General features: G+C 39.6%; 1 protein-coding gene across 3 annotated transcripts in view; it reads right to left on the reverse strand.

The window, feature by feature from the left end:
* Positions 1 to 4,721: 4,721 nt before the first annotated feature.
* EPHA10 (EPH receptor A10) overlaps positions 4,722 to 14,367 on the reverse strand; it is a 390,522-nt gene continuing 380,876 nt past the window's right edge. For all 3 annotated transcript variants that reach the window (XM_069972671.1, XM_069972669.1, XM_069972670.1), the window contains 2 exons: positions 6,183 to 6,347; positions 4,722 to 4,836 (listed from right to left, as the gene is read on the reverse strand). In XM_069972671.1, the coding sequence (XP_069828772.1) occupies positions 4,722 to 4,836; positions 6,183 to 6,347 (280 nt within the window). The remainder of the gene's footprint in view (positions 4,837 to 6,182; positions 6,348 to 14,367) is intronic.

The following is a 14,367-nucleotide window of genomic DNA, read 5'->3' on the forward strand; positions in this document are numbered from 1 at the left end:
CTCAGCAAACATTTATTGGAAAACGGCTTATTACAGGAACAGATATGCAAACGATCAGAGAACTACCAACGATAATTTTTAAACATGTTGAAAGTCAAAAATAAACGATTTTTCATTGGTCGTTTGCTCGATGGGTGTTATTATACAGACAGATAATCGCTCATTTTTGATCATTTTTAAACGATAATCGCTCCATGTAATAGGGCCTTATCAGTGTTTCTTTCCTGCTGGCAGATGGTACTGTACTTCAAAGACTTAAGTGAATCATGCAAAGCCCTATATACAGAATGTTTTCCCAGCAGCATTTTTTGCATTGTGTTTTTGGGTGTTTTTGTACTGTTTCCCTTTTTGTAAGAGTCCAGAAATCTCTAGGCATGGCACCACTATAGGAAATAATGGTGTGAAAAAGCGTGTAAAAGAAATAAAAAAATTAATAATAATAATAATAATAATAATACCAAAGACATGACTTTTTTTGGAAGCCAAAAAAAAAAATGAAACTGTACCCCAAAAAATGGAAAGAAGGCCTAGAGGTTGAATTTCAACTGTTACTTTTCTTATCCCAATGCACAGCCTCATGCCTTTCAGCACCCATATAAATGGATTTTTCGGTGGCACAGGATCTATCAAGATCTGTCAACCTAAATTCTACGCAACGAACCTGAAACTATTATAAGTTTGTTCCTGGTAATGATTTTGCCCATATCTTTGTAAAAAAGGATGATTCTCTGCGGCTACACTATCAATGGGAAAAGTTACATGACATTTGTAGAAATTTTGTATTCACGCCAACGTAAAAGAAGATGAATTGTTGTTAATAATGGCCTCCATTAGGGCGAACCTCAAAAATAACTTAATTTCACAAGTTCCATTGTATTTTCCGATTTTAACAATGGCATTAGCACAAGAAAGAGAAATATAATCTACTTTTAATGTTACGTTTAATAACCCAAAACACTCTATCATTTGACTTTTGCTGGCAGTATAAAAGGTGCTTTTAAATATAATTAAACCCTAAATGAGATTTTCTTGCTAGGCGCTTTGCTTCAATAAAATACATGGTAAAGATAGACTCCAATTACAAGCCTACCTCTTCGAAGGGGGAGTCAACGGGAAACTTGGCTACGGCAGGAAACTCCTTTTCGGTAAGAGGCCTATGACAGCGTCCTTTGTATCAGCACATAGGAAGAATAGTCAGCTTGTGAGATCAATTAAAGGGGTTATCCAGTGCTACAAAAACATGTCCACTTTCCACCCACTTTCTCCAGATTGGGTGGGTTTCAAACTCAGTTTCATTGAAGTAAATGGAACTTAATTGCAAACCACACCTGACCTGGAGACAAGAGAGGGGGAAAAGTGATCATGTTTTTGTAGCACTGGATAACCCCTTTAATATCTAAAAACAATTATTTTATATTTGTGTGAAAACAGAGCCAGATCAATAAAAGAATGCAGACATGTAAAGAGGTTACACGGTTGCTAAACACAATCCTTTTCTCATGTAATTTTTCAATTTTCCACAGGGTCTTATATTATTTTGTCCTCTGAAAAAAGAGATCGGGCTTATTTTCAGGGCAAGTCTTATTTTTGGAGAAACACAAATGCCCCAACACTGTATTCCTACTCTGTATGGTAATTAGCCTCCATACGGTATGTCCCACCAATACTGGCCTGTAGTTAGGCCCCCCTACTGTATAACTCCCTCTCTCTCTGCAGTAAGGCCCACATACTGCATAGGCTAGGTTCACACTGCGTTTTCAGCATCCGTTTAACGGATCCGTTTTTTTTAACGTCCAGAAAAATAGGGTCAGCAACGTTTTTTTGTCCGTTTTGGTCCGTTAAAAAAAACGGATCCGTTTTTTTTTATAATGGAAGTCAATGGAAAAACGGATGCACACAAATGAATCCGTTTTTTGCAATCCGTTTTTCATGCGTTTTTTGCAAAAAACGGATGCGTTAAACGGATGCTGAAAACGCAGTGTGAACCTAGCCATACAACCCCTCTGCAGGAAGTCCCAATATTGCATAACTCTCTCCCTGTCTCTGAGTTGGCAACGTACCCTCCGCCCCTTATATTCAATGGGGGACATTTATAAAGTTCGGCGTTTTTAATGTAGAGGTACACTGCCTCTTCATAAATCCCGAGCCCACAGAGCCCGTCCGTGCAAAAATTTTGAGCTGGCGTAGGTTTCAGTATCATTTCCACCCCCACTGCGTGCTGCTGCACCCCCTGTAATGCACCCTCTCCGTCCCACTGGTGAAGGTTGTGCAGATGGGGCAGATGCGAAAATAATATTCGCTAAAATACCCTTTGCGAATATTTTTACGCCAAACAGCTCCATCTGCGCCTAAAAAGGTGTTTTCGCCTTTTCATAAATATCCCCCAATGTTCCCTTCTGTGCTTCTTCTTATCACTCCTGCCTCCCATGCAGTTTGTGTTGAGCAGGTGGGGCAGAGCATAAAATGTCTGGCACTGATGTTCAGCCGCCAAGTGTCAGGGAACTGGTCAGCTGGCTGTAACTAGGGCTTATTTTTGCAGAAGGGCTTATTTTCGGGGTAGGTCTTATTTTTGGAGAAACACTATGCAAATATTTTAAGTTATTTGGTTCCAAAAACAGTGGCCAGATGTTTGCTTGTAGTCAATAAGAGAATATGATTTTTTTTGTGTGTGTTTGTGGTTTTATTCATGCTTTTGGCCCTAGTGAATTTTTGCCAAGATATGACATGCTCTAGTTTTGCCATTTTTTATTTGATTTCCCCTCAATCTTATCTGATACTGCACCAAAAAAGTAAACTACTTGCATGGTCCGTGTTGCAACTTTTTAGAGACGTTTTGTATTGGCACTAAGGATGGTCTGAACCTGCCGAGGATCGGCATCAGATTCCCACTGTCTGGCCGCTCCGTACAGCGGGAGGACTGCCTGGAAAACTAGGATACAGCCTATGGCTACGGCTGTATCCCAGTTTTCCAGGCGGCCCTCCCGCTGTATCCACCCTCTCCACGGAGCGGGCAGACAGCGGGAATCATTGCCGAGAGTTCGGGTTCGTACGAGTTTCGGACCATCCCTAATTGGCACAATAGATGCAATATACATGGATACCCCTTTTCTTAGGAGCTATATGAGGCACTATCATTGTAGACATTGTGGTAGTGCACCCTGGACTTGACAATCTAGTCTATACCTTTAGAAATGACTTGAAATAATGAATTCTGCAAATCATTTCAATCCTCTCCAAAATGTCTACTATGTAACTGCAGGGAGCTTAGCTGTCTGGAAAAAGATAAAGACATTATGGTATAAGTAATTTTTAAGACTGTAAGATTATATGGAGTACTCCCTATTTTTTGAAGTGCTATGAATCACCCTCATGCTTGGCTAAGCACAGGTAGACTTTCCTCATAATTATTCTGTAGGAAGTGAATCACAAGTGACAGTCAGAAGAAGTGGCCGGTCAACCCGCGCTCTCCTTGCACATAAAAGTAGATAGGTTAAAAACAACACGTTCCAAATTAAATTGAGTTATTGGCAGAAAGAAGAGAGGAGACCTTGACCCTCGGGGACATTGCTCTTATCATTCATACACGTAGGGACAAAATGGCTTCAGGTAAATTTCTCATCAGGAGCCACTTACACAATGAATGAATGAATAAATGAATGAATAAACAATTTTTTTTTTGCTTGTAGAGCATATGAAATATAATAGTGTTCTGCATTAGCACATTGGGAATAAAAAGTCATCAGGCGTACCCTGTCGAGCAAACCATATAAGTTCCTCCATGTAGAATGCCCACACTATGAATGTCAGACATACAGATGTTTGTAATTATTTTTCCTTTCCCACCGACCAACCTACAGAGGCTTAAAAAGCTTTATAACTATATTATTGTCTTTTTTCCCTGTTACGCTCGCCTTTTTCTTTATTTCACCTCCCCGCTGATAGAAACTGTCAGACAAACCTTTGCAAAGTAAGCGATTGCTCACATTGAACTTCAACTACAAGACAAATTGCACCACTTCAGCTTCATTGCGTTTGCCCCACGAGAGAGATGCCATCATTTAATGCCGCCAAGTAAAAAGTGCTTAGTAAGGAAGAGAAAAGAAAAAGACTAGCACTTTCTGCACCAAACACATATCACTTGGACACTTGATCTGGTATAAAAAAAAAAAAGTCTTTTTTTTTTTCTTTTTTCATTTTTTTCTTTTACATTCTGTAAAAATAAAAGCTATTTATGGGAGTCAGTACAACACAGTTGCTTCTAGAAAAATACTTAATAAGTACTTAGAGTTAATGGAGTAGTTGGCATCACAATATTACAACAATGTACCCCATGTAAAAACAAGTGCACGCGTTTCCAGCTCACCCTGTATGCCTATGCATCATACAGACAATTGGCCATGTTAAAGTCCAGTCTTGCAGTCCACGGCTGGTTTGTGGATACACAGCCAGATTGGTTTCGCATCTTCTCGATGGAAGAGATAAAATCTCCTTTGTGACTGTGCCATCTTTACCCATGGGATAACCAAGTGGCAAGTTTCACAATTTCTTTCAGGGAATTAAGAAAGATTTTGTCTCCTGTAAATCCTAGGTAGATTTGCCTCCTCATATGTAGCCTTGTTCTGCTCATGTTTCTTGGCCAGATATGGGGGCTGTACAGCTCTCCCTTTGGATTTTTTATTTTTTTATTTTTTATTTTTGGAGCTCTCTTGTGTCCTCATGGGTCACACCTGCACTCCCCGTCCATGCATTTGTATAACTTGAGCACGTAAGGTCTGAATGCCACTCAGAATAGTTTTCTGATGTTCCACTGAAGTGATTCCTAGACTCATAACATCCCTGGGAAGAAAAGAGGAAATATAAGACTCTCACAACTAGTATGACTGTCATGTTAGAAGCTAGATTATTACTTTACATGATTTATGATTCCAATTTTCAAGGAGAATTGTCCGCACCACTTCGAACAAAGTCAAAATATTCCTCTATTTGTCCTATTTTCCATCAAATTAAAGTGACATTGTTAGCCCTCCCCCCCTTACCGTATGTGCGGTTCTTTGCAACATCCACAAGCTTAGATGCGCATCTGAAATATACCTGTATAAAACTTGTTGGTGTACATTGTACATTGTTATGGGGGCTGCCATCTTGCCTGGGTTTTTTTGAACAGCATTTACTGACATGCTTTGCAGCAAGACTCATGGACATAGACGACAATTGACATGCTTTGTCCCCTTGAGATGAATGTGAAACATTACAGAGCATGCTCTGTGACCTTTGAAGAGGTCATTCCACAGGGAGCTGCTATTGTATTGATGCTTTCTAAATACTGGTGTCACATGTCGCTGCAATGCTGTACAGATCATTTTACAGTAGCCTTCTCTTATCACCTTACCACAGACACATGAAGAAGCCTCAGCTTAGTTTTAGTCCCAGTGATGAGAATGAAAACGGCAAGATATCAGGATTATTTTATAATATAAATAAAACATGGAAAATTTGAAAAACATCACCAAAAATTCTTTAAAAAAAATATTTAAAATAAAAACATTTTGTAAACACTGACTCATTTTCTGACACATTCCCTTTAAGTAGACAATTTTTAAATTTTTCAAGTAGTTCAGCTCATCAACTAGAAGAAAATATAGTCAAACAATCTAAAATTCCATTATTTTGAGAATACTACTCCTTATTCAAAATGGTTTGTCGTCCCATGGCAGATCTTGTAATTTCTTGGCCCTGTTCTTTGAGTGAGCTACCTTAACCTCTCCATTATTTACTGTAATATAGGGTTTCATCCCAAAGAGTTACTAGAGATTAGCACAACTTGAGCATGATAGAGTCTGATCATCTTGCATTTGAATACCGGTGGCTGAATGCAGCCCTAGAGAGTCCTTGCAAACATGGACACAGTCATAGGCTATAAGCTGTATATATGTTTTCCCAGACTCCCTTGTTTTTTTTTTTTTTTTTTCATCTCTATTGCTTAGATTAAGTAGGTATAATAGGTAATAGGTAATAGCAATAGGTATAATATACCTGATAAAGTCCCCAAACAAATTTAAATGGGGGACCGGGGTGGGTGGGGGGGGGGTGTCGTCTCTTAAAAAGACCCCAAAGTCTGAATGCAGTGATTTGTCCATAAAACATTATTTCATTTATGTTTTTTTTTTTCTAGTATAACTTACTGAACTGTCATCCTTGCCACTGACTCCAGGTAGCAGTATCCGGCTGCTGTGAAGTTATCCTTGTATCTTTCCATTTCAATGGCTTCCAGCCATTCTCCCACAGAATTAAATGAAGGGAATGACGTAAATGTCCGCTCAATTAATGGAATGGAAGTGCTCAGTGATCTACAAAATAAAGAGCCACAATCAATTATACATTGAGTAAGAACTATAGCAAAAAAAACAATTCCTGTTTTATTTTATTTTTATATTTTAGGCAGGGGCATAGCTAGGACTCATGGGTCTCCCTAGCAAAAAAAAAAACGGTACAGTGCCCCATAAAACCTGTAATCTCCCCCCACATACTCACCTGGCCCAGCGCAGTGCCCATTCCTTAGTTTTTCCAGCTTCTTGGCACACAAGTGACGTCACTTGTGTGCCAAGGAGCTGGAAGAACAAACACCAGGAGACTGCGCCAAGCCAGGTAAGTATGTGTATGAAGGAAGGGGGCTCTTTTGGCTTGAGGTACATTGATGCCTCTGGCCACAAGAGAGACTGCATGGCAGGAAGCCATTGGCTTTTTGCTCTGCCAGTTGGGGCACTGCAGCATTTAAAGGGTAACTATAAGCAGGTTTAACAAATTTAACCAGTTGATATGTCCCTATTGTACAGGAGACACAGAGGAGAATTGTCTCTTACCTTCCTCCTCGACGTCGTTCTGGTGCAGTTAGTCTTTTGCTCCATGGTCTGGAGAGCACTGGTGCACCCGTTAGGAGCACTGCCCACTCCCATAGCGCCGATCCGGACTGTCCCCACTTTATTCATTATCTTTAGCAAGGGGCGGGCCAGCTGAAGTGGATCAGAGCTATGGGAGTGGATAGTGCCCCTAATGGGTGCCCCAGTGCTCCTCACAGTCTCTTTGGCCTATAGAGCAAAAGAATCAATGCACCAGAATGATACCGAGGAGGAAGGTAAGAGACATGCCTTCCTTCTCAGCATCTCCTGTGAAAAAATACCAGCAAGTTAGATTCGTCTTACCTGCTGATAGTTCCCCTTTATCTGTGAGGGATCATTAAGAACACTCACAATTAAAAGGCATGGGGCCCTGGCCTTAGTGCACTGGCCCTGAAGCAGTGGCGTGGTCTGTCTATATGGTAGCTATCCCACTGGTTTAAAGCATTACCATATCCTGCCAAAACTTATAATAAGGTTGGTGGATGAGAGCAAAAATACCATGTGAAATAATAAACTAGGAGCTATATCAATTGTCATGATTCCAATATTCATGGCCTTAGAAAGGTCAGACATCATCATGTGACTAATTGGCAGGCAGCATAATATTGCTGATGGGTCCTCCCATAAAAAAATATGCTATAAAGTACAAAAATGATTCTAGGTGATTGCTACAAATTGTTGATAGATTTGGTTTGTTACATATAAAATATTACACATATTAATATTACAGATCCAGTTTACAAATAATTTCTCAGGCAATTGATCATAGAGACCTGAATGGTTTATTTAGTATCCATAGCTGCAATGTAGCCATATACTGGCTTAGAAACACAGGGTTGTAAATTTACTAATCTAAAAAAAAGAATCTCAGAACAACTATAAATTTGCTAAAGGAGGCCAGCAGCTAAATTACAGTTTGGGGAAGCAGCTGCCTCTTCTGCTGTTTTATGTCGCTACATAGCTTCGAAAGCTTTTGCTAATTGAATTACACTAAAAGGGGGCAATATTGTGACTTTCAAATAAAAAATTCCAAGAACACTGCCAATCACACCTTATAGGAGCTCACACATATTTCTATCTACCCCTTGGCTCTTTAGCCTGTTTTGGCCTTAAAGGGAACCATTCACCCCGTGGCCCCCGGCAGAAACTGACATACAGTGACATAAAGGTCAATATACTTACCACATCGCTCCCGGTCCCGTCCCGAAGCCCGTTGTTAACACGGAGAAATCGACGATTCTTCTTCTCGCGCCCATTATGGTAATGAGCGCCGCCGGGTACGAAATCCAGCCTTCTCCCCACCTCCGACACTTGATTGACGCCAGGTCCTCTTTCTCCTCGTCTTCTTTCTTCTCGCCGGATCCCGCGCAGGCTCCGTGACAGTCGTTTTCGGCGCATGCGCAGTTCACAATTGAAGCCGCTCCGCAGCTTCACTGTTTACTGCGCGTGCGCCGATTGGCTCGAACACGTATCCTGTTTACCGCGCAGGCGCAGAAGAGGTGACGAGACCATCGCAGCGGCGCCTGCGCGGGAATTCGGCAGAAAACTGAAGACTGAAGACGTCAATCAAGTTCCAGGAGGCGTGGATGGGCGGCGACAAGAAGAGGACCTCATGAATAAGTTGGACTCGTCCGTCGTTTCCTATGGACGTTGGACTCATCTCAGCTCATTACCATAATGGGCGGGAGAAGAAGAATCAGCGATTTCTCCGTGTCAACAACGGGATCCGGGACGGGACCGGGAGCGATGTGGTAAGTATATTGACCTTTATGTCACTGTATGTCAGTTTCTGCCGGGGGCCACGGGGTGAATGGTTCCCTTTAATGCCTATTTTTCATAGGACCTATTTTTTAAATCTGACCTGTCTTTAGTGATAACTCTGTGATCATAAGAAAAATAGTCATGCCACATGAATTAATTATTACTGCAACATCTACAACATGTCTGCTTAATGGTGACGTCATTTGGTGAACGTCCTTTTACTTGTTAGTAGGGCTTCGAAATTTTGCAGCAATTTTTCTGAAAAATTTCAAATTCTGATTTTATTAGGAACCAGTCCAGTTCTGAAGTGGATTTGTGGGGCCTGTATGTTAGTTTCCCCATAAATCTCCCCACTGTAAAAACTGCACCCCTCAAAGTATTCAAAGTAGCATTTTATAGGTTTATTAACCCTTTTGCGTTTTGTAGAAATTTAAGCAAGTTGGAGGGGAAATTTTAAATTTTCTCCTCTAACACAGCAAATATCATCTGAGAAATGGAACTCAATATTTATTCTGCTTATTCCAATGTTTCTAGATATCCCCCATATGTGACCGCAGTGCGTCACCTGACTCAACCACAGGCATCAGACATGATAGAGACCTGGTGAATTTTGGGGCCTTTTTTATTTCAGTTATTTTTTTAGCCATTATACCATGTCACAGAGCCCTTGCAGTACCAAAATATTTGTGTGAGACGAGTTGACGTTTCCATCAATACCATTCTGGGGGACAAATGACACCCTAATCATTTTTCATTACATTTTTTATGAGGGGGTACGAATAAAAAACACGATTTAGCAGCTGTTTTTCATCACTTTTTTTTGTACGCCATTTACTATACATCACATATCACATGTTATCTTTTTTTGTCAGGTCGGTACAATTACAGCGATTTTATATACTGTAGCTTTTGTTATAGTTTATGGCATTTATACTATAAAAACTGTTTGTGTCTTGCATATTGTAAGAGCAGTAATATATATATATTTGCCAATGGAGTTATGTAGGGCTTTTTTTTGCGGCATAAGCTGATGTTTTTAGTGGTACACCTTTTGGGTACATGTGATGTTTTGATGTTTTTTCTATATTTTTAGGGGGTGGGAATAACAAAAAAATGTCATTTTGGTTAGTTTTTTTATTTATTTTTTTTACGGCGTGAATCAAGCGGGATAATTATTGTAACAGGTTAATAGACGGGGTCATTACAGATGTGGAAAACCAAATATGTTTATTTTATTCATAGGGGTTCATTTAAAAAGGGGTGATGGGGGGTGTATATTTATTTATTATTTATATTTATTTATTTGATTAAGTTATTTATTTAACTTATTTAATTAAGTATTTGTGTCTGTGTGCTTTTTAACTTCATTTTACAGCTACCTCTATAATACATTACGGCACATGATAAGTGCTGTAATGTATTATAGAATGAATGAGCTGTCAGAACACTGACAGCTCATTTACACGATCAGACCCCTACCTCAGTGCAGGAGCCTGATCGTCACATACCACAGCAACTCACATGCATTAGTGCATTAGACAACGTCTGGGTTGCTATGGTACCCCTACCCCCCCACCCCCGAGCCGCGCAAACGCTTGGGCGGCTGCAGAAGGGGGTAAAGGGGTAGTCAGAGGAAGCAGATCTCCCTCCGGATACCCCATAGACGCTGCAGTCTCATGGACCACAGCGCCTATGGGTTTACCGCTAGGAATGTTGCAGGAACTACCTGCTTTACATGACGTTCTGGGAACGTCATTTTGCGGCAAAGGGTTAAAGGATACCTTTCACAATGGATCTCTTTAAAGATCAGTGGGATGTCCCAGCTGATACTGCATTACCATGGATGGATGGATGCATCCCAAGTCTGCCAAGTTCAGTGCAGGAGCCCTATAAATTAGAGCAGGGCTTGTACATGGAACTCATCCTGCATTGGAAGGTATTCATAACAATGTGATCTTCCAGTGTCAGCCTGTTGATCTGACAGGTAATCTTTAAAGAATATATGTTTCTTATAAATTATAGCTGAAATTTACACTTTAAAACACTGTCATAATACCCTAAAATAGAATCTATAATCAGGCATAGACAATAAAGATCATATACAGTAACTCCCTGGTTGGTGATGCCACGTTAAATCCAATTATGACCTTCTTTTCCAAACCCATTGCACCATTCTCGCCCACTCTCCTAGCTAAGCATAGGCGCGCAAAATTTTGCTCCCCTAGGAATGTAAAGTGAGTGGCAGTGCGTACTACGTATGCATTGCCACTCACAACTATACAAAAGCAGGGAATCTGGAGAAGACACCGGTACGTCATTGATAGCGTATTATGTAATGTAAGAACAGAAGCAGAGATGCCTTATTATCATTGTTATGCTATTCACCTGTGGGACTAATATTATGTTTTAATATATCAGTCAATTACGTGTGCTATGATACATAATATGTTTATTTATTTTTATGTTTTTTAAAAGGGGGGGATTTCAACTTTGATTGGGGAAGGCTATGAAATATTTTTTTTTTTACTTTTTTTTTTATTTAAGTCTCTCTAGGGGGGTATTACATGTAATTATTAGATTGCTTTCACTGATCAATGCTATGCCATTGCATAGCATTGATCAGTATTATCGGCAATTTGTAGATAGAGTCTGTCTGAGGCAGACCCTATATGTAGATTGCCAATCAGACTGCACAAAGGTAAGTATAACTCCTCTGGCAGCAAGGGAAAAAAGTCAGTGCCCCGCAGGGCCCAATTGGATGGTGGTCCTAAACGGACAGCGACAAGTGCACAGTGTAAGAGCTCATGCACATTATGGCATGCCGGCTCGTTATGCTGCGTAAACTAACTGCTTTTAAAGGGGTTATCCAGTGCTACAAAACATGGCCGCTTTTCCCCCTACTGTTGTCTCTAGTTCAGGTCTGGTTTGCAATTAAGCTCCATTTACTTCAATGGAACTGAGCTTCAAAACCCCACCCAAACTAGTGACAACAGTAGGGGGAAAGTGGCCATGTTTTTGTAGCGCTGGATAACCCCTTTAAAGACAAGCCAGTATGTTATTTTGCGGCAAAGGGTTAATGTTTGTTTTGTATATAGCGGCTTTGCATCATTTTTATACATTTCATATTTTCCTTTTCTGCACTGTAATGCAACACAGCCAAATCCTGTTTTTACTATTTTTTTTCTTCTTTTTTTCCTTCCTCTATGGGTAAAAAAATTCTGTTCCAATAGCCAATCACTATAAAAATGATAAAGCTGTAATTATATATATAAAAAAACTATTATATTCCACTATATACAAAGCATTTAAATATAATTATACATCAGTTTAAAGAACACAGAAGCATTGCACAGCAATCTATACAAAGTAAACCAATTGCACAGCAAGAAAGGGAACATTTGAGAGGATTGGAGGAGAATGCAGGTATTGTGAGGATCAGGGGGTAATCAAAGTGTGAGGCAATTTGTGACTCTAAAAGAGGATGGAAAATTGTATGTTTAGCGTTGAAGATTCTATCATGTTAAACTAGTTGAAAAGATTTATTATCGAAGACTTTGTAATAATCAAAAGACAAAAATTGTCTTGGAAGATTAGAAATTAAACCACGCTGCTCCATATATAATAGGCACGTAAGAGATCAGTGTTATACGTGTGCCATAAAGACCCCCAGACAATCCCAAATACCTTGCTTCGAACTCCCACTTCTATGAAAGTTACTAGAAAATCTGTCATTAGATAAAAAAAACTTTTGACATGCGGGACATGTCAAGTTGAGTGTTCAGACCGCAACCGATTAGAAGAATCTGCGAGATGTCCTCACTCAGTGCCTTCTCTCTCAGCTCTGTGTCATGTGACCTGGACGGCCGCATTAAGTAAGTTGACTTACATTTTTTGATATCTGCAACCACAAAATATTACCGCTTTATAAAGCTTTGGTGCGGCCTCATCTGGAGTCGCTGTCCAGTTTTGGAATCCGATTCATAGAAAGGATGTCCTAGAGCTGGAGAGGGTGCATAGATGGCAAATAAACTAATAAGGGGAATGGAGCATCTTAGTTATGAGGATAGATGAAAAAAATTACATTTGTTTAGCCTTATAGGCTGGTTGCTGAAAAAATTCAGAACCGGACTAGAGAATCTTTGGCCGTCGCATAAAGTGTGTGTGTGTGTGTGTGTGGGGGGGGGGGGCCTAAAAACAGCCGCATCCCTGCCATATGCAGCAACCGTATGAAGGGCAGAGTAAGCTGCAGGAGTCCGGGGTATGGAAAAAAAGAGATACGGTAGAGTGGCACTGTGCCCAGAAAAACACACCTTTTTTACCCATCTGGCCGCCCTTGTATCCTACCAGTATTACTGTACCTCCTTCTCTGCCTCAAGATCTCGCTGCTGTCTGATGTTTTTATTTTATTTTATTTGGTGTGCATTGGAAGAGCCTTATACGGCAAGTATATCCTAAACTCTATATTTTAACTGGATAAGTTGGGGGTCATCCTATACGCCCAGTTGTCTTATACGCTGGAAAATGGTATTTACTCCATATTGTGCATATTATTTGCAAATCAATGGAATGTTTACACTCATTTCGTGCACACCCTCTTGGGAAAAATCTGGCTACCCTATTGTTTTGGAAACATGGCATATTTGTACACCGCATGGTTTTAAATTGTTTTTAACTTTGCTAGTGTTTTGTATCTTTTTAATAAATTATTTTTTACATTTATTACTAACTGTGGGGTGCTCTCTGTAATTTTGGTAGTCTAACTTTTTTAATATGTCTCTGAGGGAAAACAATGCATTCTTTCAATTGTAGTAATATTTTACTGCTCAACCAGGTAGTACAAATGCAAAATATTAAATTAAGACCCCCGAAACAATGCTATTTAGATGGCTTCAGTACTTGGACAGACAGGTAAGGAGTGCTACATGCCTCTGTAGCATATTTTTTTTATATCTCATAAAGTATAAAAAAGAAGTATACAATCACCTAAAATATAATTCCACCAATAATGTGAATATGTTCTTTACATCAAAATTTTTATAGTTCACATCCATAACACACGCACACACAAAAAAAATCTAAAAAGATCTGACCTGCTCAAGGGCAGAAAGAGGGGTAAAACAGCCAACCCTGATAGGTTTGTCTTTGCTTTTCAGAAATCGGCTATGAACAAATATGTTAACGATACATTGAGTTTTTATTGAGCAGAATCCCGACTTGAAAAACACTGCGCTAAATAAACTGCTTGTTACATACAGGAACAATGAAACATTAAAGATACACTGAAACACACAACAAAAATGTTTACTGTTTCTATGATTAAAAAAAGTTAACCAAGCAAACTAAGCAAAAATCACCATCAAATGCTGGTAAGAAAAAAAGACAATTTGGATATCTTAACTAAATGCTACTAGATCAAGTGGTCTTAACGTACAAAATGATTGCAGTGCTTTCTTATTAATTGTTTTTAACTCTTACTATTATAATTGGTATAGTTTTTTTGTGTGGATTCGTTTTTGTATTTAACTCCACCTTGACCACATGTTGTTGCTACCTGACCGGAAGAAGGGCATGTAGTCTGAAACTGTCCAGGTCCAAGTAAGCACCTCTCCCTCCCCTGTGGGACTTCAAGATAATGATATAAAGCGTATTTATACAGTAGATTTTGAGTGAGTGCCTGCTTCTTTTTTTTCTACATTTTGAGATATTACAA

The sequence above is a fragment of the Dendropsophus ebraccatus genome, chromosome 5, assembly GCF_027789765.1.
Source record: "Dendropsophus ebraccatus isolate aDenEbr1 chromosome 5, aDenEbr1.pat, whole genome shotgun sequence".
NCBI lineage: Eukaryota > Metazoa > Chordata > Amphibia > Anura > Hylidae > Dendropsophus > Dendropsophus ebraccatus.